The sequence below is a fragment of the Mustela lutreola genome, chromosome 5 (genome assembly GCF_030435805.1).
Source record: "Mustela lutreola isolate mMusLut2 chromosome 5, mMusLut2.pri, whole genome shotgun sequence".
Taxonomy (NCBI): Eukaryota; Metazoa; Chordata; class Mammalia; order Carnivora; family Mustelidae; genus Mustela; species Mustela lutreola.
In genome coordinates this window covers 102,077,827-102,098,886 of record NC_081294.1, presented here as the reverse complement: position 1 = coordinate 102,098,886, position 21,060 = coordinate 102,077,827, and the positions used below count along the sequence as shown (strand labels likewise).

Below are 21,060 nucleotides of genomic sequence, written 5' to 3'. Positions count from 1 at the left end.
CCTTTTTGCTAATTTTCTTACCTGTAAAATAGAGTTATATCTGCCTTGTTTATGTCCCAGGATTTTTGGGAGACAATATAAGTAAAAATGCAAAAATACATTGCAGAGCTCAGGGCAATATGGAAATGTGAGGAATAGAATAATGCGAAGTTATTTCATAAGTTAGAAAAAAAAACTGCCATTGTATCTTGGCCTGATACAAGTGAGAGAAAGAAATGTGTAATTGTGGGAATATATGTAAGCTGTCCTAGTTCTTACATTTCTGTGTATTGTAACATAATCCTTTCAGGACATACTGAATTAATTGTAGTTTTGTTATTTTTTTCTCAGGTCATGATAAAACACCGGTTTCCACTCGTTCTCGAGGTAGTCATCTGAAGCGACCAAAGATTGGGAAGCGGTTTCAGGATACTGAATTTAGTAGTTCTCAAGGAGAAGATGAAAAGACACCCCAGACTTCACCTACAGCTTCAATAAACAAGTAAAGTATTGGTTATTTTACTGTCATTATTTCATTATTCTTATTTTCATAATTTTTTAAAGGTTTTTATTTGAGAGAGAGAGCACAAGGAGAGGGAGGGGCAGAGGTAGAGGGAGAGGGAGAACCAGGCTCCCCACTGAGCAGGAACACCCCCAACCTCATGCAGTGCTCCATCTTAGGACCCTGGGATCATGACCTGAGCCAAAGTTAGATGCTTAACCAACCGAGCCACCCCTGTGCCCCTTATTTTCATATTATTAGTATTTAGTATTTAAGGTAGAAGTTATTATTGTATTATTTGTGTAGCACATAACCATGGTGTAAGAGTTTGTATTTGAATTCTTGTACAGGATTGCTGATTGTACTCACTTTGATGTATTACAGGGAGAAGTTGCTAGTGAGAGAGTAAAATAAATCCACAATTTAATCTCTCATGTCTGAAAATCCAAGAGAATATTCTAGTAATTATATTATCCCAACTTTTATAGTAGCTATAGATTTTAGTATTGTTGAGGATTAGTCAATTTTTAAAAAAACCCTAAGTTCTATTTTATAATGGATTCATTTTACTGGGTTACTGGATATAACACAAATTAGTGATAACCGTAAGCCTGTTTGGTCCCCTTCTCTAGGAACTTAATAGCCAGCTGAGACAAGAGAAAACTCAGATCAGAACTTTATCCTCTATCTTCCTTGGAACCTTAAAGAAAGCAAGACTTCATATTTTATAATAAAACTTGACTTTTTTGTCCTAATAGTCCTACCAGTTGTTCCTGAGTTAACCATTCATAACTTTGGCATTTTATCTGTGAAATTATTTTCCTCAAGTAGGAAATTCTGTATGTATGCTAATTTCATTATGTAAATAATTTAAAATTTGGATAATTGGGTAATTATGTAAATGTTTTAGTGATAAAGGCAAATATAACTATTTAAATCCAATAATTTGTGAAAAGAGGTTAGATAATTAGTTTTCTTCCTGTATAACATTTTGATGTAATATCCTTTTTATTTTATTTATTTATTTAAAAGATTTTATTTGTTTATTTGACAGACAGAGATCACAAGTAGACAAGAGAGGCAGGCAGAGAGGGGCAGGGGGAAGCAGGCTCCCCACTGAGTGGAGAGCGGGATGAGGGGCTCCATCTCAGGATCCTGGGATCATGACCTGAGCTGAAGGCAGAGGCCTTAACTCACTGAGCCACCCAGGTGCTCTGTAATATCCTTTTTAGAAGGGAATGTAACCGTGCATTTTATATTGAACATCCCAAATTATTGTGGAATTTTGTTTGTTTTTCATAAGTAGAATAGTAACATAAGACTAAATGGTTGAATGCTTGCTCAGCTGTTATGAAGAACAAAATTTCAAGCTATACCTGTGACATGGGTTAAGAAGCTGCAAGGTATGGGGTGCCTGGGTGGCTCAGTGGGTTAAAGCCTCTGCCTTCGGCTCAGGTCATGATCTCAGGGTCCTGGGATGGAGCGCCGCATCGGGCTCTCTGCTCAACGGGGAGCCTGCTTCCCCACCCTCCTCTGCCTGCCTCTCTGCCTACTTGTGATCTCTCTCTATCAAATCAATAAATAAAATCTTAAGAAAAAGAAAAGAAACTGCAAGGTAGATTATGATGGTACAGTAACAGAAGTACAAAACGGTGTAGATGCAGAGGAGAGATTTGATTAAATGTGAGAGGATAGAGAGATTTGGCATTTGGACCAGGTCTTCAAAAATAAGTTGAAACTCAACAAGCAGAGTTGAGAGAGAAGGTTTTCTAGTCCAGGGTTCCACAAATTATGGTCTGTAGCTCAAATTTGACCTACTGACTGTTGTAAATAAAACTTTGTTGTAACAGTTCCACGTTCATTAACTTACATGTTTGTATGGTTGCTTTTGTATTACAATGGCAGAGTTGAATAGTTGTTCGGCGACCGAATTGCCCATAAAACCTAATGGAAAAGTTGGTTGACCCCTGCTGTATACCAGGGTTGTCCAGAGAACTTACTATGATGATGAAAAAATGTGCTTTATCTGCCCTGTCCAAAATGGCAGCCCTACTTTAGTATGCCCATTGAGCACTTCAAGTATGGCCAGTGCATGGAACTTAGAAACTGAATTTTAAATTTCATTTAATTTTGATTAATGTAAATCATGACATGTGTTGTGGCTACCATATTGTACCATGCAGATATAGCATGAGCAAAGACAAAAAGCTAAGAGTAATATTAATAAGGATAACTGATGTATGATGTAAATGTTACCATCTAGTAGGAAATAAAAATATGAGAATCTAGGTCCCAGGCCAGCTGGGTGTTGTAGCAGCATGAGCGAAGTGACTCAGTGAAGTATTTAGTAATAGGATGAGCAAGAAGACCACCTTTGCCTGGTGGATGAGGCCCGGTAAGATAATTCATGCAGGGGAAGCAAGTAGCCATACTTTGAGCAGCCCTGTGAGGAGGGACCATGTGGCAATAGTCCCCAAGGAACTGGGCCCTCAGTCTGTTGGCCTGCATGATGAACTGAATGCTACCAGCATCCACATGAGTGTGAGCTCAGGGTGGTTGCGGGGAGCACTGCCAGTCAGATTTTCAGATGAGACTGCATCCCCAGTTGCTGGGTTGATTGTGACTCCATGAGACTGTGAGACAGAGGTACTCAGCTAAGCCACACCTGGATTCCTAACCCCCAGAAACAAGATAATAAATGTTCGATGATTTCAGAGGCTAATGTATAGATACATATGAGGGTTGGGTCATGTTAGCCTTTGTAAGGAAATACACTTTATTCTCTAAGCTGTAGAGAACCATCAGAGTTTTCTGACCTGGACTGTCACAGGTATGGATGGGTTATAATATAATAGCTCTTATAGCTTCACTAAAGATTGTATGTACAGCAAGTTCAGAGATGAGTTGGGACAAAATTGTGGTGGTCCAGGGAGGGCCTAAAGGAGGATCATGAAAACGAAAACAGAAAAGTAGGGATATGTTTGAAAGGCATTTTGGAAGTAGAACAAAACCATATCATTTATTGTCCAAACTGGTATCTTTGAGACTGAAAGGGGTGTTATTAGTGATTATGCCGATGCTGGGACAAAAGCTGTGAACTGCACTATCTCAGGTAAATTGGGAATGTGTTTTCATTCTAATAGAAGGAGAATCAGTGAGATACAGTTAGAGTAAAAGAAGAATCTAGCTTACATGATTGTGGAGATTGTGGTGTTACTGTTCAAACTAGAGAACAAGGTAGCAAAGAGGACAAGTTTATAAGAAGAGGAGATTGGTTTTGGACATTTAATATGGGAAGTTGTTCATTGAACGACACTTGGTTGATTGTTTTAAAGTGTTACTGTATTAACAGATTCCTGAAATTTTATATTCATCCTTAATAAAACAAGTAAGAGTGGTTTTCTTTCCTAGATTGGAATCTACTGCGCGCACATCAGAGAGCTCAGAAGAATTCCTGGAAGAAGAAGCTGAACAAAGTGTGATTGAATTTGAGGATGAAAACAGTGATAAGGATGCTCGGCCTGCACCAGAAACCCAACCACGCCTGGAAAAGCAAGATGGTGAAAAGGTATGAGATCCTGCTTATTACTAAATAAAGTAAAGTAAATTTAGTAAACTAAATTTAAACTTTCTTAATCATATATTGTTAGAGGGGCGCCTGGGTGGCTCAGTGGGTTAAGCCGCTGCCTTCGGCTCAGGTCATGATCTCAGGGTCCTGGGATCGAGTCCCACATCGGGCTCTCTGCTCAGCAGGGAGCCTGCTTCCTCCTCTCTCTGACTGCCTCTCTGCCTACTTGTGATCTCTCTCTGTCAAATAAATAAATAAAATCTTTAAAAAAAAAAAAAAAATCATATATTGTTAGAAAAATGTGATCTATTTTAGAGTCCTAGTAGAAATTGTGCTTGATGCTTAAAAGCATAGCTCTGTCCTAAGCAAGGTCAGGTACTGGAGTTGGGGAGAGGATAAAGTTAAAAGTATTGTTGCGTGTTTCACTGAAAATTTTTTCTAAAGATTTTATTTATTTATTTGACAGAGAGATCACAAGTAGGCAGAGAGGCAGGCAGAGAAAGAGGGGGAGGCAGGCTGAGCAGGGAGCCTGACGAGGGGCTGGATCCCAGGACCTCGAGACCATGACCTGAGCTGAAGGCAGAGGCTTTAACCCAGTGAGTCACCCAGGCACCCCTCAATCTGAATTTTTAAGTGTGACTTACAGCAAAGGTAAAATTGAGCATTTTAGGTAGTAAGATCCCTCTGTATATTTAAAATACAAATTAATTTGAGAGATTAAACATACTTAAGAAGTGACAGAAATCATATATGATCATAAGATACTCTTTGTAGAACCAGTTAGAAGTAAGGTCGTTAAGGCCACAGTTGCACCTGTATCTTGGTTAGAAGGTTAAAACAAACATACATTTTAAAAAAAAAAAAAAAAAAAAATATATATATATATATATATATATATATATATATGTGTGACTCTAATTGATAATTTGACTACAATTGATAACTGAATTTATTTTTTTTTAAACAGTGGAAAACAAATGGAAAAATCCTTTGTGACCGAGTAAATTCTTTTTTTGGCCTGATTTTTGCAGCTCTTCTAGTATTTGTCCTTAACTTTTTTTTTTCTCTTCTCTGTTCATTCCTCTTCTTCTCCTCTTTATCTTTAGTATCTTCCATCTTGGGCTCTGTAGAGATTTCTTATTTCTTCTTTCCTAGGTGCTTAAGATTCTTTAAAAGTCTTTTATCTGTTTGCCAAGTCCAGCCAGCATCCAAAGAAGTATCACTATGTTACCAATTTTATTTCCTTATCATATTCCAGTTTAGCTCTCGCTTTCTCTGTTTCATGAAACTGTATTTTTTTTTAAAGATTTTATTTATTTATTTTTTTGAGAGAGATCACAAGTAGGCAGAGAGTTAGGCAGAGAGAGAGAGGGAGGGGAGCAAGCTGCTTGCTGAGCAGAGAGCCCGATGCGGGACTCCATCCTAGGATCCTGGGATCATGACCTGAGCTGAAGGCAGAGGCTTAACCCACTGAGCCCCCCAGGTGCCCCCCATGAAACTGTGTTTTTAAGTGACATTTTTTTCTTGTGAAAAATTTGAACAGTAAAGCACATGTTTAAAAATGTGCATCCAGACATTTATGGGAATATATTGTTATTTTTCTTGTAAAAACTTAAGATTATGCTGTATATACTTCATGTAATGGGTTTCATTTGTCTAGCTGTATGTTGAGCACATACTCTTGTAGGACACTAGTGACACTTGCATTCACTTCCATCGGTTTTCCTCACCTAGATTGACTACTGTGTCTTCCTTAATATTCTCTAGGCCCCCATAAGGTAAGTTTTATAACACCACTCACTGTACTTTGGTTTCTTGGTTTTCCTACCTGAAGTTTTGTTTTGGTTTTGTTTATTATTTGACTGTTATGCTTTTTTCCCTTTATTCGTGGACATTCTAGAAGTCTAGAAGTCTAGAACTCAGTTTTTGGCTTTCTGCTCTTGGTTCATGTTCTCTGCATGAAAATGCATCCAATCTAATGGTTGAACTCTCATTTCTGTGGGATGACCAGCAACTCTAGACTTTGAATATTAATTGAGACTGTAATGCTATGATATTACTTATCTTTTGAATATTCTATGTAGACAGATGTCTTTTATCATCTTAAATTCAACATAATCTCTGTTCTTACCACTCCTATATTGGACCTTCTGTGTGTGTGTGTGTGTGTGTGTGTGTGTGTGTGTGTGTGTGTTTAATCTTTCCTTCTATTCCCAAACCTAAAACTTGAAAGACAGGTTTTTCTCTTCTGTTGCTTCTCACTTTCAGTATTCGGGGTTTTTTAAGCTTTTGCTGTGTTTTTCTCATTTTCTTCAGCATTTTTTACTACCCTGATCCTTTTATGAGCTTTATTATAATTACCTTCTGTATGTAGTCTATTTTTTTTATACTGTCTGGCCAGATAAATTTTTCTAATCCCTGTTTTCAGCATCCCTATGACTTTAGAGATCTTATATAAACCAGACAAACCTATTTCTGAGCCCTTGAGTGCATCATTTTCTAATTTTAATCATTTTCTAATTTTTACAATAGTAATAAAATGCCCTCTATTAGAATGTCACTAAGATTCATTAGAACTATTAAACATTAAATATAATTATTTTATATTGATAAACATTGGCAGAAGAGTTTCAGAATTGGGAGGTTTGTTTTACTTCCTCACTGATACTTCCATATTTAATGTGATACAAAGAGTAGGATTGTTCAAAAAAATGACCCAAAATTGACTGGACAATGAGGAAACTGAGGCAGAGTTTTCTTCTTCCAGCAAGAAGCTATATCCAAACTCAGCTTCCCACAAGACTGGTAGTGCTTCCTCCCTCTGGCAGCATAACCTGTTAACTTCCCACAGGCCCCAGAGATTCCAAGTGCTCATCAACCGGTGTTCTGTAAAGAGCTGGCATCAAATCTAGAGTCTCTGGTGCCTTCTTACTGAAAAGATTTCATTCCTGATGGTCCTATAAAGAACAACAAGAAGGGGACAGGGTGTCTTCACTGCATCTCAGACCTATCCTGTGTCTACAGAGCATCACGGTCTGCTGTCTCCATAAGAACAGAGGGAGTTTGGGTTACTTGTGCCTTCTCTTTTACTGACCCTGCCTGAAAAATTTAATCTTTTCTCAGTAAGACTGTTCCTTAACTCATGCCCTGCAATGTGGTAGACTTTACCTTGAGTCCTGGTGGAGACCGAGAATGGACTCACTTTACATGACAAATAAATTAGCCTGTAATTGTGTCCTGACTTACTTTTCCCCCCAATGATGTAGGAATCTGAATTAGAGCCTATGAATGGTGAGATAATGGATGATACTCTTAAAACCTCACTTATAACTGAAGAGGAAGACTCCACTAGTGAAGTTTTAGATGAAGAAATAAAATTGCAGTCTCTTAACTCCAGTGAAGACTCTACTGCTCTTGTTCCACTGGTGGTAGAATCTTCAAAACCCCCTGATACTGTTGCACAGGATAAGGTAAGAAGGGAAATAATTTAATTTTTTATAGTCAAACTGTTCCATTGTTGGTGACATGGAAGGGGCATAATAATATATATATTTTCCTCTCCCTTAATATATATAGTCTTTCAGGAAAATAAATTCTATATTAATTTTTATGCTAGATTAGGTATTTTAAGAAAATACAATCAGTAATATTCCACAAATTCACATCTTTGTAACCTTAAAATACGTACCTGACTTCTGGTAACAAAACAAATTTTATTTTGTAGATTTAGAGAAATGCTTAGGCAAATAGATAAAACATTATTTACCAAATACTAGAATACCTATTGCTTACATAGTCCATGACGAATAATCATTTTAATTTGTTTTAAACGGAGACAGATTAGATTAGTGGGAAAAACCCAATAGAATATTTTTAAAGGAACTTCATTTTTACTTTCAGATATTCCAATTTAAGGGAAAAAACTATTGCATAGCATTATTTTATTAGTGTCTCAAATAAATAAATGAATAAAATCTCCATTGCCCTTCCCTGTCATCTAATGAAACTGTAGTCAAACTTCGTGTGGTGGCACAGTGTCAAGCCCCAGAGGACTCTTGGTTCTGGCTCCAGTAATACCAAGAAACTAAAAATTTTTAGTTGATTCATGGTTTAAAGAACTTTGATAAGTTTAAAATGTTCTAATACATTTTGAGGTAAAAGAAATACTTTTATTATATCTTTAAAGCAAGAACCCGGCTATCCTGTGACAGTTTTGAAATAATAGACTTGTATTCAGAATATGTACACCTGATGAATGAAAGTAATGAGTCTTGAATTCTTGAAAATGCAGTTATCATTGCATATTAGTGTGTAATTTATATAAGAGCTACACTGCAAAATTTTGCTCGCTGAGTTTTTTATTTTTAGATCTCGCATATAACTGACACAGAAATGTTGCTGGACGAAGGCCCATCTGATGAAAAGGGACACACTGAAGAGAAACTGCCCCTAGTTTCAAGAAAGAAAGCACATTTTGGGAGTTCAGACAATGTGGCTACCATCCCAAATGAAGAACGATCTGACAGTGGTTTTCCAAACTCTGTGATAGCTGAATTTTCTGAGGAATCAATCTCTGAAAATTTATCACCCAACACTACTTCTTCATTGGAAGACCAGGGTGATGAAGGGGTGCCTGAGCCCCAGGAAACGTCTACAGCTCTTACTCAGAGCTCTTTGATAGAGGTTGAACTTGAAGATGTGCCATTTTCACAGAGTGCAGGACAGAAAAACCAGTCAGAGGAGCAGTCCGAAGCGTCTTCTGAGCAGCTGGATCAGTTTGCGCAGTCAGCAGAAAAAACTGTGGATAGCAGCTCAGAGGAAATAGAAGTGGAAGTGCCTGTGGTAGACAGGCGGAATTTAAGAAGAAAGGCCAAAGGGCATAAAGGACCTGCGAAGAAGAAAGCCAAGCTGACATGAATGAAGAAGATATGCAGATTATCATCTTCCCTCTTCTTTGTAACGTAATTGTTGTTTTTAAAATATGGTAATTAATAAATGGCATGGGGCACAGGGCAAAAATTCCAAAATTTCACTTTGAACTTATTTATGATGCCGGTTTTCCGTCCCCCTTAGGACCTAGGATTCACCCTTCTTTTTGATTTTTCAGGCTATTTTGTGTAAATACAATTTTTTTATTTTTATTAACCATGTTTCAACTTTGAGAAACCAGATCATACTATATTTTCTTTAGCAATTGGGGATGTCTGACCATTAATATTTCAGAAAATCTAAATTACATTGAAAGTAGTAGGCTTTACATTACTTGTAAGGATCACAGAAATCTTTTATACTATGGATTTTAATAGTAAACTTGGTGAGCGTTCTAGTAGTTTTATCTTAATAATCAAAACTAATCATTTTTTAAAAATGTAGGCATGTCTAAACAAAAATGTCAGTAAATGAAAATATACTTCAACTAAATGAGAGCACAAATAGAAATTTATGGTGAAAGGTTTGTGAAGGTGGTATTTTGGCCTCTTAATTCTTAGTTGCGTAGGTGCAGTTTCTTCCTTTGACTTCAGTGTCTGAGGAAAGGTATTAAATGTTTCCACCTCAGTCTTTATGACATCCAATATATACAGTACTGCTAGGGATTTAACTCTGGCATGTAGACACTAATATAATTATATAAAATATTCGAAGCTGGGGACTATTAACTTTTGTCCTCATTCAATTAGCATATATACTTCAGAAATGTGAGGGCCCTTCTGAGGCTTCTCCTTAACCCTACCACTGCCTTTATTCTAGAATCGTACATTCTCCTCAGCTTTTATCCACTTCCCTAACTCAGAGTGATTCCTGCCAAAAGATCTGCCTGCCTGTCTGCCAGCTTATGCCCTTGGCATCCGTATCTGGGTAAGTTTGGACTGTGCCCCACAATTTTAGATCTAGATGGCAGGAATGGATCTGCCTAAGGAGCTATAGCTAAAAGAGCTTAGATCGAACTGGAGGCTTTGGTTGTTGCTCTGGTCTTGCTCACTCTTAATTTGTTTGAGTACAGGTTACAAACTAGCCTAAGTGTATACATTGTGGTACTACAGCAAAGCCTTTGCGTAGGAGAACTTAAAAAACAAATCCTCTTGCTAATTTTTATATAGTAATTTATTTAAAAATGAACAAAATGGTTATTCTTAGAATCCAAAGAGAATCTTAAAACAGTCTTACTCTTTGGAAGTACTGTGTGTACTCAGATTTGCAGTTAATTTGGAAAATGCTTTGAGACCATTTAGATTGTTTTTGAAACAGCTTGGTCCTTGTGAAAAAACCATAACCATGTTATGACGTTATTTGAGGTGCTAAGGATTGATGTCCAAGGTTTATCCAGTTTACAGTCAGGTGATATCATTAAATTTTATTTTGGAATGTTGACATTTTAGGTCTAATAAGCTAGGTTAAAATGTTTAAGGAGGCAAAACAGCAAACCCTCCTGTTCATGTAAAATTTTGAGTTATCCTCTACATTTTCCTTAATTATTGGTCAGAGCAAGCCAAATGATTGCACTCCAAATGAAAATTAAAGCACTTTGGCCATTTGTTTTCTCAACAAATGCTGACTAATTGAAAAAATAAGTATGACTGGTACTAGTACATCTATCACATTTATGCTGTTTTATAGATTTTGTGAGAAACTTTACTACCACAATTAGGGATATAAAGATTCGAGATTTAGTAAATTCTTAACCTTTCCATTTTTAATTTCGTAAAATAGATTTAAAAACCTAACACTTAGATATTTTACTTTTTTACTTGGATTGCTCATTGTTCTTTTGAGAATAGTTTCTTTAAAAGGGGGTAGTTTAAGATTGAGCTCACTGACAACTCGTGATATGTGAATATAGTTGCTGAGTTCACAAAAACATGTTTAGTTATTGATATATAATGGGACTAACAGTCTAAACTCATACTTGTTAAACTTGTTTGGTTTATTCTTAAACAGCAAGAGCATTTTAAGCAGTTTCAAAACTTTTTGCTTAGCATACAAGAAGACTTTTATTATGTATTATCTCTGACTGATAATGTTTTCAGGGGGTTTACGGATGGTAGAGAAAGCTAGATAACATAGAAAAACCTAACTTTCGTGTTCAGTAACACATTCACGGTTCAGTAAATGAGTTCTGTACTCAATGAGTATAGAATTTATAACAAAATTTATCCTCAATAAGGAATCTAAATAAAACTAATCAGATATTTAGTTTTTTGCAAGGCATTAGAAAAACTTGAGAATTATAGAGGACTGAAATCTGATTACAGCCAGCTAATCTAGTTGTTGTCTAGTCACATTCTAGTCCTTTGTGAACTGCTTTTTTCTGTTTAGAAGTTTTATTTCTGGAAAAGGATTTCTCTTCAGTTTGTGTAAATATGTGTATATTTCCTTGTGTAATATAAAACATAGATATCAGAATTTTAGTTCTACTTTCAAGCTTAAATTATCCAATTGCTAGACATCACAGAAATATATTTAAGAATTTATTATAAAGCTCCTCTACAACTTTTAAAAGTGAGAGGATCTATTGTGATTTTTTATAAAATCAAATAGCATGACAGAATGTCTTCTACTTAAAATGTCTATATTCATGGTGTTTCCATTCACTGCAGAGAATAAATACGGCAAGGATAACACTTAATAGTGATTAATGGTTCACTTTTAGCTGACGAGAACACTACCTAAAATTGTTTCAGTGACTTTAGAAAATATCTTGGTTTATGATTACATTAAATTGAATCTTTATCTAGTATCTAAATATCTGCTCCTATGTACTGCTTCACCCTTAGGGATTACCTTCTAAGGTTTGGTCACACCAGCAAACTGATACAGATCTTAATGTAAATACAGAATTTATACTAACATTACTCATCTGTGTAACAGCATTTTAGAAATTTCTGCTTTGTATGTCCATTAGTAGCTGATCTGGTGTTTAAAGTGTTACCGGTCTTTCATGGATGTGATTAGTTACAAATGTTATGCTTCTGTTGGCATACTTAATATAAAGCTTTCTTTGTATAAGACAATTTGCTTATTTTGGGTTCTAAAAAATAAGCAGAGTGAGTTCTGTGGGATTATGCTTACCTTTGCCTTTAGTCTGTTTTTTTTTTTTTCACCTTCCAAATCTTAAAAGTTATTCACACATTCATTTCTATTAGTGGCAAAATCAGTTGTTAAAATATAATTGTAAGAAAGGTTCAGCTTCTGTCATCCTGAAATAATTGTATCATACTGGATAGTCATTCCCAAGGAACTAACTTTGTTTTTAAGTATGTGTGTGTGTTCTAAAACTTCTATGTTTATAGAATTTAGAAAAGATGTTATGTTTTTCAGAAGAGCAAGTCTTACTGAGGTACTCAAGTTTTTCTTGGTTTTGTTTTTGTTTTTGTTTTTTAGTTTAAAAGTAGTCTGTTCTGTGATTGTTTCTTGGCCTGTGTTTTGATATTCTTTCCCTTTTCCCTACTTTAATTGGCAGTGATGTGTTTAGATATTGAATTTGTTTAGACATTAAATGATTTTGTTAAAGGCACAATTAATCACATTGGTTGTACTTTGCAGACAGACTTTAAAAATAAACAATTTAAAACCATTAATGTGATCATAGATTAATGTAATATTACGGACAACTTAAAGCTCAAAGCTACAAACATAATTCAGATCACAAAAGTGCTTTGACCAAGTTAAAAACCTAAAAGATGATCTTTTTTATATTATCCAGGTAACTGCAAACAAATTTCTCTTAAAGGTATTAGTGCAGTCTTTTTCTCTTTAAACAGTTACCTGGAATCACTTAAATTTTTAACCATTTTAAAAATGGGAAACCATAAACATTTTGGTGCATTTTTTTCTATATACTTGGAGGAAAAATACAGTTCGAAGTATTACTATACATGATTGAGAGGAAGAAAATGTTTAAAATATGAATTCACCAACTTACAGTGTGAAGACAGGTAAAAAGTTACCTAAATCCTTCTGAACTCCATTTAGCGTAGTGTGCCTTTTCTCTCCTGTACTTCTAGTAGAGTATATACAAACAAATGCTACCAAGTATTAATGCTGCATTTCTTAGGATTAATGAAAATGGGGTGAAAGAAACTTGAAGGTCTCAGAAATGACCGTTCTGTAGTTTAGGGTCTATATTTCAGTGTGCACGAACCTTTATAATAAAACCTATTTTCAACTACACTGGTTTTTCCAGTAACAATAGGTCTGCATTGCTGAGTATCCACTACTTAATGCAGATTATGGACCAAGATATTTCTATAATTGCTTTTTAAAATTATTCAAATTTATGAACATCCAAATGCTAAAAAGACAAAAATAAAGACCATTTATTTTAATAAATGTCTATTTTAATGTTTTTCACAATAGAATAAATGCTTCTCTTGATGACTGCAGATACATAAGGCTGTTCGGTAGTATCCAGAACCACCACAGGAACAGTTGTTTTCCTGAATGGTGTGTAGTCTTCAGTAATTAAAAGGAATTACTTGTTTCAAACTGCTGTCAAACCAGCAGGACTGCATTTATGCATCCATCATTTTCAGGATTGTTGGTAACCTGGGCATATTTTCCTGAGGAAAAAATGGGAAAAGGGGGGATGTTAATGTTGATAAAAACTAACTTTTCCCAAAATATTCTTTTTTTTTTTTTAAAGATTTTATTTATTTATTTGACAGAGAGAGTGAGCACAGGCAGACAGAGTGACAGGCAGAGGCAGAGGAAGAAGCAGGCTCCCTGCTGAGCAAGGAGCCCTATGTGGGACTTGATCCCAGGAGGCTGGGATCATGACCTGAGCCAAAGGTAGCTGCTCAACCAACTGAGCCACCCAGGTGTCCCAGCCCAAAATATTCTTAATCACCACTTTGAAGAAAGAAAAAAAATTACAGTAAGATCAATGAGATTTTACAAATCACTCAAAATCAAATGGTTCTGAAAACAATTCTTATATACTGTTTTTATATTTTTTTTTTACAAGTGGTGTTCAGTTCCATTCTGTTAGTAAGTTGTTATTAACAAGCCCTTGTGGATTGACCTGAACATTGTTACTTTTCCACATACTTTTCTTACTGGAAAATGCAACAAATTTTAATTTTCAAATCAATTCAACCTATTTTATTTTTAAAAAAAGTTTTTAAAGGTTTTATTTAGGGGCACCTGGGTGGCTCAGTGGATTAAGCTTCTGCCTTGGGCTCGGGTTATGATCCCAGGGTTCTGGGATGGAGCCCCATATGGGCACTCTGTTCAGCAGGGAGCCTGCTTCCCTTCCTCTCTCTCTCTGCCTGCCTCTCTGCCCACTTGTGATCTCTGTCAAATAAATAAAATCTTTTTTTTTTAAGATTTTTTTTTTAAGATCTCTGTCAAATAAAAAAATAAAATCTTAAAAAAAAGAGATTTTATTTATTTGACAGAGATCACAAATAGGCAGGCAGGCAGAAGGGGAAGCAGGCCCCCCACTGAGCAGAGAGCCTGATGTGGGGCTTGGTCTCAGGATCCTGAGATCATGACCTGAGTCAAAGGCAGATGCTTAACCCACTGAGCCACCAAGGCACCCAATTTAACCTATTTTAAAACTGAGATCTGGCAATAGGAAGTATGAGTTAGTGATTCATATGAAGACTCAAGAAATTAGTGTATTCTTCAATTTCAGAGAACATTAAAGTTTAGAAATCCCTGGACCCAAAAAGCAGAAAACTAAGAAAATGAGGGAAGAAGAATTAAAATTGCTACATGACACCTTTTATTTTTAATTACTACTGAAATAATGTGGCTGTGTGTATGCTATGTCTCTCTTCCTTAGCTCATGGTTAACTTACTCTATTATAATCTTTAAGTATTTTTTGGTTATAACTGTAACTCTGCATCTGCTTTCCTCCTGATGCCTTTTTTTTTTTTTTTTTGGTTTAATTTTTTTTATTTATTTGACAGAGAGAGGTCACAAGTAGGCAGAGAGGCAGGCAGGCAGAGAGAAAGGGAAGCAGGCTCCCTGCTGAGTGAGAGCCCAATGCGGGGCTGGATCCCAGGATCCTGGGATCATGACCTGAGCCGAAAGCAGAGGCTCTAACACACTGAGCCACCCAGGTGCCCCCTCCTAATGCCTTTTAAAGCAGTCTTAAATTCTAACAATATAGTACACTTGTAACTGAAACTAGTTATCTAACTTAAAAAGAATCACATTCACAACTTTGTCTACAAAAAATATTCTTCCTAAAGATTTAAATCTGATTTCACACCATTTTAACTCTGCACTGAAATCTGCTGTGTCCTTTCAACTTGCAAATTTCAATTTTAGCATTGTGTAGCAGCAGCCCCATATTCAGAAATTTACTTACCCCAAATAACTTTGCCTCCTTGTGTCACAAGGCCCAACTCGCTCACGTTCACCTCAATTACAGTACCTTTGGTAATAACACCCAAAGTTGTATATAGTGGGGATGAAGGATTTTTTTTTACACCAAGTATTGGCAGGCAAAAGGTGGCTTTCAATTCAGGATGTGTTACATGGGCCTTTTTGAAACGTAAGCCCTAGTAAGTCAAACACAAAAATGTTATGAGTCTAAATTGTTAACAACAATGAGCAATGATGATCCCTTTTTGCTTTTCTAGTTGTATTCGAAATAAAAAATATCCCAGGGATGAACAATTTCAAATCTTAAGGCATCAATTTAAAAACTTCTAATTATATAGACCAATAACCTGATAAATGTGTGAGGGAGAAACCCCAAACACACAACGCTGATGTTTCAGCACGGAGTGTTACCTAGCATCATACTCAGATTTTCCTATTATCTACATTTTCTGAGGATTTGCAAGCATACCAGGCACTATGATGGAGCATACAAATAGCTTATTTAAGCAGGATAACCTTAACAACAACTCCCCTATTTTTTTTTTTGCATGATAAAGATTGATAGGTGAAATGACTTGTTCCCAGGTTGAATGGTGTGTGGATGGAATTAAACTTAACTCTCCTGATTCCAAGTCTCTGCAGATCTCTGCTATTTTTAACATGATGAAAAAAGAGGGTGGATTGTTAGCTTTTCATTGATGGTAATACTGGTTATAGACTGGAGACTCAAGCCCAGAGAGGTCTGTTACAGACTGGAGTCCTCTCGTCACCCAGATACGGCCTTTGGGGGGCAGCACTTCAGAAGCCGCAACACTCTACAGTCTCTTAAGTTTGATATTTGCCTGTAAGAGGGTAGAGGGGAGCGATACAAAAGTTCTTACTAATGGACTCATTAATGAATTTTGTAATAAACTTACATAGCTGGGAATGCCATCTGACTAATGCACAATGAGATTTATCTGCCAAGCTACAAAAACCCTAGAACAGTATGATGACTATATTCTCTCCCTACAGAACTGATAGTTAAGAAACTATATTTAGAAAATTAGGAAATATGAAATCAAAACAAGGAGTCCATAATACAATCCAGGGATAGGTGAAGGTTCTGTAAATGAACAGCAAACACTTTAGGTTGTACAGGCCATACTGTCTCACCTTCAACTACTCAATGTCTACAGAAAAAAAACAGCCATACACAATATGTAAATAAAAGAGCATGGCTGTATTCCAACAGAACTTAATTTACAGAAACAGGCTGCTCGACAACATTTTAATCCATCAAAAATTATTCAGGTTGAGGGCTAGGGTAACACTGTCAACTTTCCTCTGTTTTTCTAAGCAGAATGGATTTCCAGTAAAGAGAGCAATTCAGTGTGTTTTAAAGGGATTCTGCAAAAAATACATAGCTGACCGTTGAACACAGGTTTGAACTGCATAGGTCCACTTAGAGGCAAATTTTTTCAATACAGTACAGTACTATAAAATTATTTTATTTCAGGATTTCCTTAACATTTTCTTTTCTCTCGCTTTAAGAATTATAATACATATAACATACAAAATATGTATTTATTGACTTTATATTATCAGTAGGGCTTCTAGGCATTAGTAAGCTATTAGTTTAGCTTTTGGGGAATCAGAAGTTCTGTGTGGATTTTGGGCTGTGCAGGGGGTGAGCACCCCCAATTTGAGTTGATGAATGGTTAACCAAATGTTCAGTTACATTTGAGAAAGGGGAGGAGAATGGTTTTGACTGTCATGGTTGTCTATAGAAATTAAAGTTCTACTTTTACATTACATTCTTTTTTCAGTGACTATATACTGAATGTTTTCAAAAGCATTAAGATAATTTTCTTACTAAATGCAAACTGCTTCTTGAAAAAAACAGTCCTACTCAAGTTTTCTAACTGTTCTCAAAGAGAACAAGTGTCAGTAGATTACTCACTGAATGAGTAAGGTGACTTCACGTGGAAAACAAAGGTTCTAATATGACATATATATAAAAATCAGGATTCACTGACACTGCAGTAAGAATTAGTTTTCATTTCCTGTCTCTCAAAGCCAAAGACAAGATTCTTGATAGTAGTAGAATCCTTATCAATAACTTAAGACAGTATCCTTATCAATAACTTAAAAAAAAGCCTAAAAAGGTTTTTCAATCTCTTTTCACATCAATTTTAGGAATTTCAGGTAATTATACTTTATTCAATTTAACACAGCAACTAATATTTAATCCATTCCACTCTTGCAATGGGCTTACCATTGGCCTAATGAATCTTTCATATTTAGGTGGTTTTCGAGTAAAGCCATCTCCAACAAAGCAGACTTTAGTGACCATTCTTTTCCATGCTTTCTTCTTTCTCTTTCCTGTTCGAATAACTTTTAATACTTCTGTTTCTCCCTGGGCTCGAACTTTGGGTAAAGGAACTTCCCATTTTCCCTAAAAATAGACCATAGTTAAAATTTATCATGTTAGTAAAAAGCAATGAGAATAAAAATTTAAGCATGTTTTAGTTGTACAAAGTAGTAGATTCACTTTTTTCCTAAACCAGCAAGATTTTGGCTCCAATGTTTTCTAGAAGTCTGCACTGTCTCCTCAAAAACCCCAAATTAATTGGAACTATTAAGTTTCTTATCACAGATACATTAAATAAAATGGTTTGTGGGGTGCCTGGGTGGCTCAGGTCATGATCCCAGGGTCCTGGGATTGAGCCCCACATCAGGCTCCCTGCTCAGCCAGGAGCCTGCTTCTCCCTCTCGGTCTGCCCTTCCCCTTGCTTGTGGGACAAATAAACTCTAAAATACATAAATAAATCGTTTGCTGATGCTAAAAATCTCAATGCCTTTTTATGAATGAAAAATGCCACCTGTAGTAGGGCACTGATTTCTCAAAACAGTGTATGTGCTTACTGTCTCCACCTCTTATCTCAAGTGGACTTTTAGATTTTATCACTAGAAGGACAAAAATCACTGTCACATTTTTAACTTCTGCAGAATGATGTCTGCTATCTGGATTTCTGTCAATTTATCCACAGATGTTTAAAAGTAGTATGTATGCCTTTATCTGTTTTTAGAAGGCTTTAACCTAATTTGATACCAAGTGTAATCTAGTAATATTAAAAAAATGTTAAATTTTTGTTTAAGTCAAATCAGTTAGAGGGTTTTCCCACCATTCTACTTTTTAACTAATTTTAGTAATATAGGGCAGCAAAAACAAGCAGCTGTATCTTTTTCCACGAGAGCACAGCATTAGGAGGTGTCAAGTATAGAAAGCTGTTAAAATACTGAATCTGAGATTCATGCCTTACTAACTTTTTAGATACTTTTTTTACACTAAAGATGTGTGGTATTCTAGTAACTTTTTAAAAACCTGTTAAATGCGAATGTTCTCATGATGAGAAAGTAAATGTTTTATTACTGAAATATTTAATACAAAATGAAATTTACAAAGACTTTGATATCTAAATAATGGGAATAATAGCTGGACACCATATTTCCAATTACACTGAAGAAAAAGACTAATATTAAGTAATTCTCCTAAACAAAAATGAAGATTTCAATTTTTCTTACCGCTTTCTCTTTTCGTTTTTGTTTAATCATATTAGAAAGTACTTTAGCTCGAGACTGTCCCTCCCTGTCCAGTAGATATGCAGGTACTGCTCCTTGTGGAGTCTTTTCATCATTCTTTTGTTTGGTGTTTCTCTTTTCATGCATCTTGATACTACCGAGAAGGAAGAAGATTCAAGATTTCAGTTTTAAAAATTACTACTCAAAAGATGTTAACTGGTTACAATGAAGAACTCATCACTTACGTCTTTTTCATCTGTATTTTCTCAGCATGGCGCTGTTTATGGTAGAGCTTAGCTTTCAGACCAATCATCTTTTTTGCCTTTTTTGAACGTTCATGAGCCTCTCGACCTTCTTTCTTTCTCTTTTTCTCATGGTAATCCAAACGATAGCCATAGCGCTTCCGGTGTAACTCAATATATTCATTTTGTGGCTGTAATGTAAGAAACATTAATTTTAAAGAATGTTGACAGAATTATGCTAAATAACATTCTGAATATCATATCAAGTACAGAAGGCCTTATGCCATCTGAATGTTCACTTGCTTAAGTAACTCTTGCGCTATTAAGCCTATTTACATTATATGAGTTAAATATATGTTGATACTGAATGGTATAAGGCATCAGGATTTACATCTGTAATAATCTCAGTGAAAGGTAGTGTTCGTTGAAGGGAATTGTCCAAAATCCACTGGACCACAAAAAGGATGACATCATTCCAGGATCTCTCTTTTCCTGAGCATGACTAATCTGGTTTTTCAATAACATCATTATTCTTCATACTTTTTATTAAAAAAAAAATACAGACTACAGAGTTTTGTAACCACCGCAATAAAAATAGAGACTATTTCCATCACCTCAGAAAATTCCCTTGCATTGCTTTGAAGACAGTCCTTTTTCCACCTCCAATCTATTATCTCTCACTCTAGTTTTCCCTTTATCATTGTGAAGAAGCTTATAGTACCTACAGTAGTAGCCTTTTGCATCTAGCTTCTTTCACTTAGGGCTTTTGAGATTTGTTCATGTTGTTACATGTGTCAGTACGTCAATCCTTGTTATTGCCAAGTAGTATTCCATGTATGGGTATACCCTCATTCATCCTTTGATTGGTTCATGGATATCTGGGGTGTTTCCCGTTTTTAGCAAATAAACACTGGCACAGAAGTCTTTTGTGTGGCCACATGCCAAACTGTTTTCATAAGGGGCTGGACTACTTTGCATTGCACCAGCAATGTATGAGATCCCTTTTTGCTTTTTCAGTGCCCGATTTATTTTATAGGCCACTTTTGTTTTATCTTAAACATGTGGCCACAGTCCATTTGTACTTTAAGACTGAAAACTAAAACAATGATGCAACCTCAACTCTAGCACAGATAACTCCAAATAACAACCAGCTACTATGTATCTGGTGTGGTGTTTTCAACTGCTAGCACAAACTTTGCAGAAATCATGAGGAAAAGCATGTGGAATGCCATTCCGCAGATACAAATGAGAGACATAGTAGAAAGAGAACGGATGTGGCAGTCAGATCTGTGCTTTAAGCCGAGATTAATTAATTAATTCATTAGTTGCTTGGCTCGTGGCCGGGCCTGTCTTAAATTTCCTCAGCAATAAAACTAAGTGGCGGCGGAATTTTGTCTACAGTATAGGGTTATCGCTGGGGTTTGGCACTGACAATACACAAACGTGGCTAAGCCAGGAATTTAACAGAGTGAACCCGATCTCGCTCTAAAGCGTGTACTCTAGCAAATACCCCAATCTGTGTTCACCAGATGCAATTTTTTCCCCCTCACCCTCATTCCCTTCGGCAGTACCTCCCTTCCGCCTACCACCCCTCGCCCCCCGCCCCAGGGCCTCCAGGCCCCACCAACTCTGAAGCCCTGCGATACGAGTGCCCCCAAACCACCTCCTCACCATGGTGACGGCTGCAGAGCTGTGGGGTGCAGCTGTCGGGGCGCAAAGATCTCAGTTTTCGGATCTCCCAGACCCACGAGCTAACTCCACGCAAGCCGCGACGGGAAAGAGTCGTAAAACCACGGACTCCGGAGAAAGCGCGACACATCGGTTCCGGACCTCTGTTCTTCGCGTTTAGCTGGAAGGGCGGAAGTTGCTCGCA

General features: G+C 36.4%; 2 protein-coding genes across 7 annotated transcripts in view; one reads left to right on the top strand and one right to left on the bottom strand.

The window, feature by feature from the left end:
- FAM169A (family with sequence similarity 169 member A) overlaps positions 1-12,621 on the top strand; it is a 109,438-nt gene extending 96,817 nt beyond the window's left edge. For all 5 annotated transcript variants that reach the window (XM_059175250.1, XM_059175251.1, XM_059175247.1 and 2 more), the window contains exons 10-13: positions 331-481; positions 3,893-4,049; positions 7,316-7,519; positions 8,418-12,621. In XM_059175250.1, the coding sequence (XP_059031233.1) occupies positions 331-481; positions 3,893-4,049; positions 7,316-7,519; positions 8,418-8,966 (1,061 nt within the window). In that variant the 3' untranslated portion in view covers positions 8,967-12,621. The remainder of the gene's footprint in view (positions 1-330; positions 482-3,892; positions 4,050-7,315; positions 7,520-8,417) is intronic.
- A 715-nt stretch (positions 12,622-13,336) lies between these two features.
- On the bottom strand, positions 13,337-21,010 carry NSA2 (NSA2 ribosome biogenesis factor). Of its 2 annotated transcripts, XM_059175254.1 has the most exons (6): positions 20,859-20,999; positions 19,191-19,378; positions 18,949-19,099; positions 17,639-17,818; positions 15,365-15,557; positions 13,337-13,606 (listed from the first exon to the last, which is right to left on the bottom strand). In XM_059175254.1, exons 1-6 carry the CDS (start codon positions 20,859-20,861, stop codon positions 13,539-13,541), a joined length of 783 nt encoding a protein of 260 aa, XP_059031237.1. In that variant the 5' UTR covers positions 20,862-20,999; the 3' UTR covers positions 13,337-13,538. The 2 variants fall into 2 exon arrangements, with proteins under 2 accessions (XP_059031237.1, XP_059031238.1); XM_059175255.1 differs by lacking the exon at positions 15,365-15,557 and having other exon boundaries at positions 20,859-21,010.
- Between the last annotated feature and the right edge of the window lie 50 nt (positions 21,011-21,060).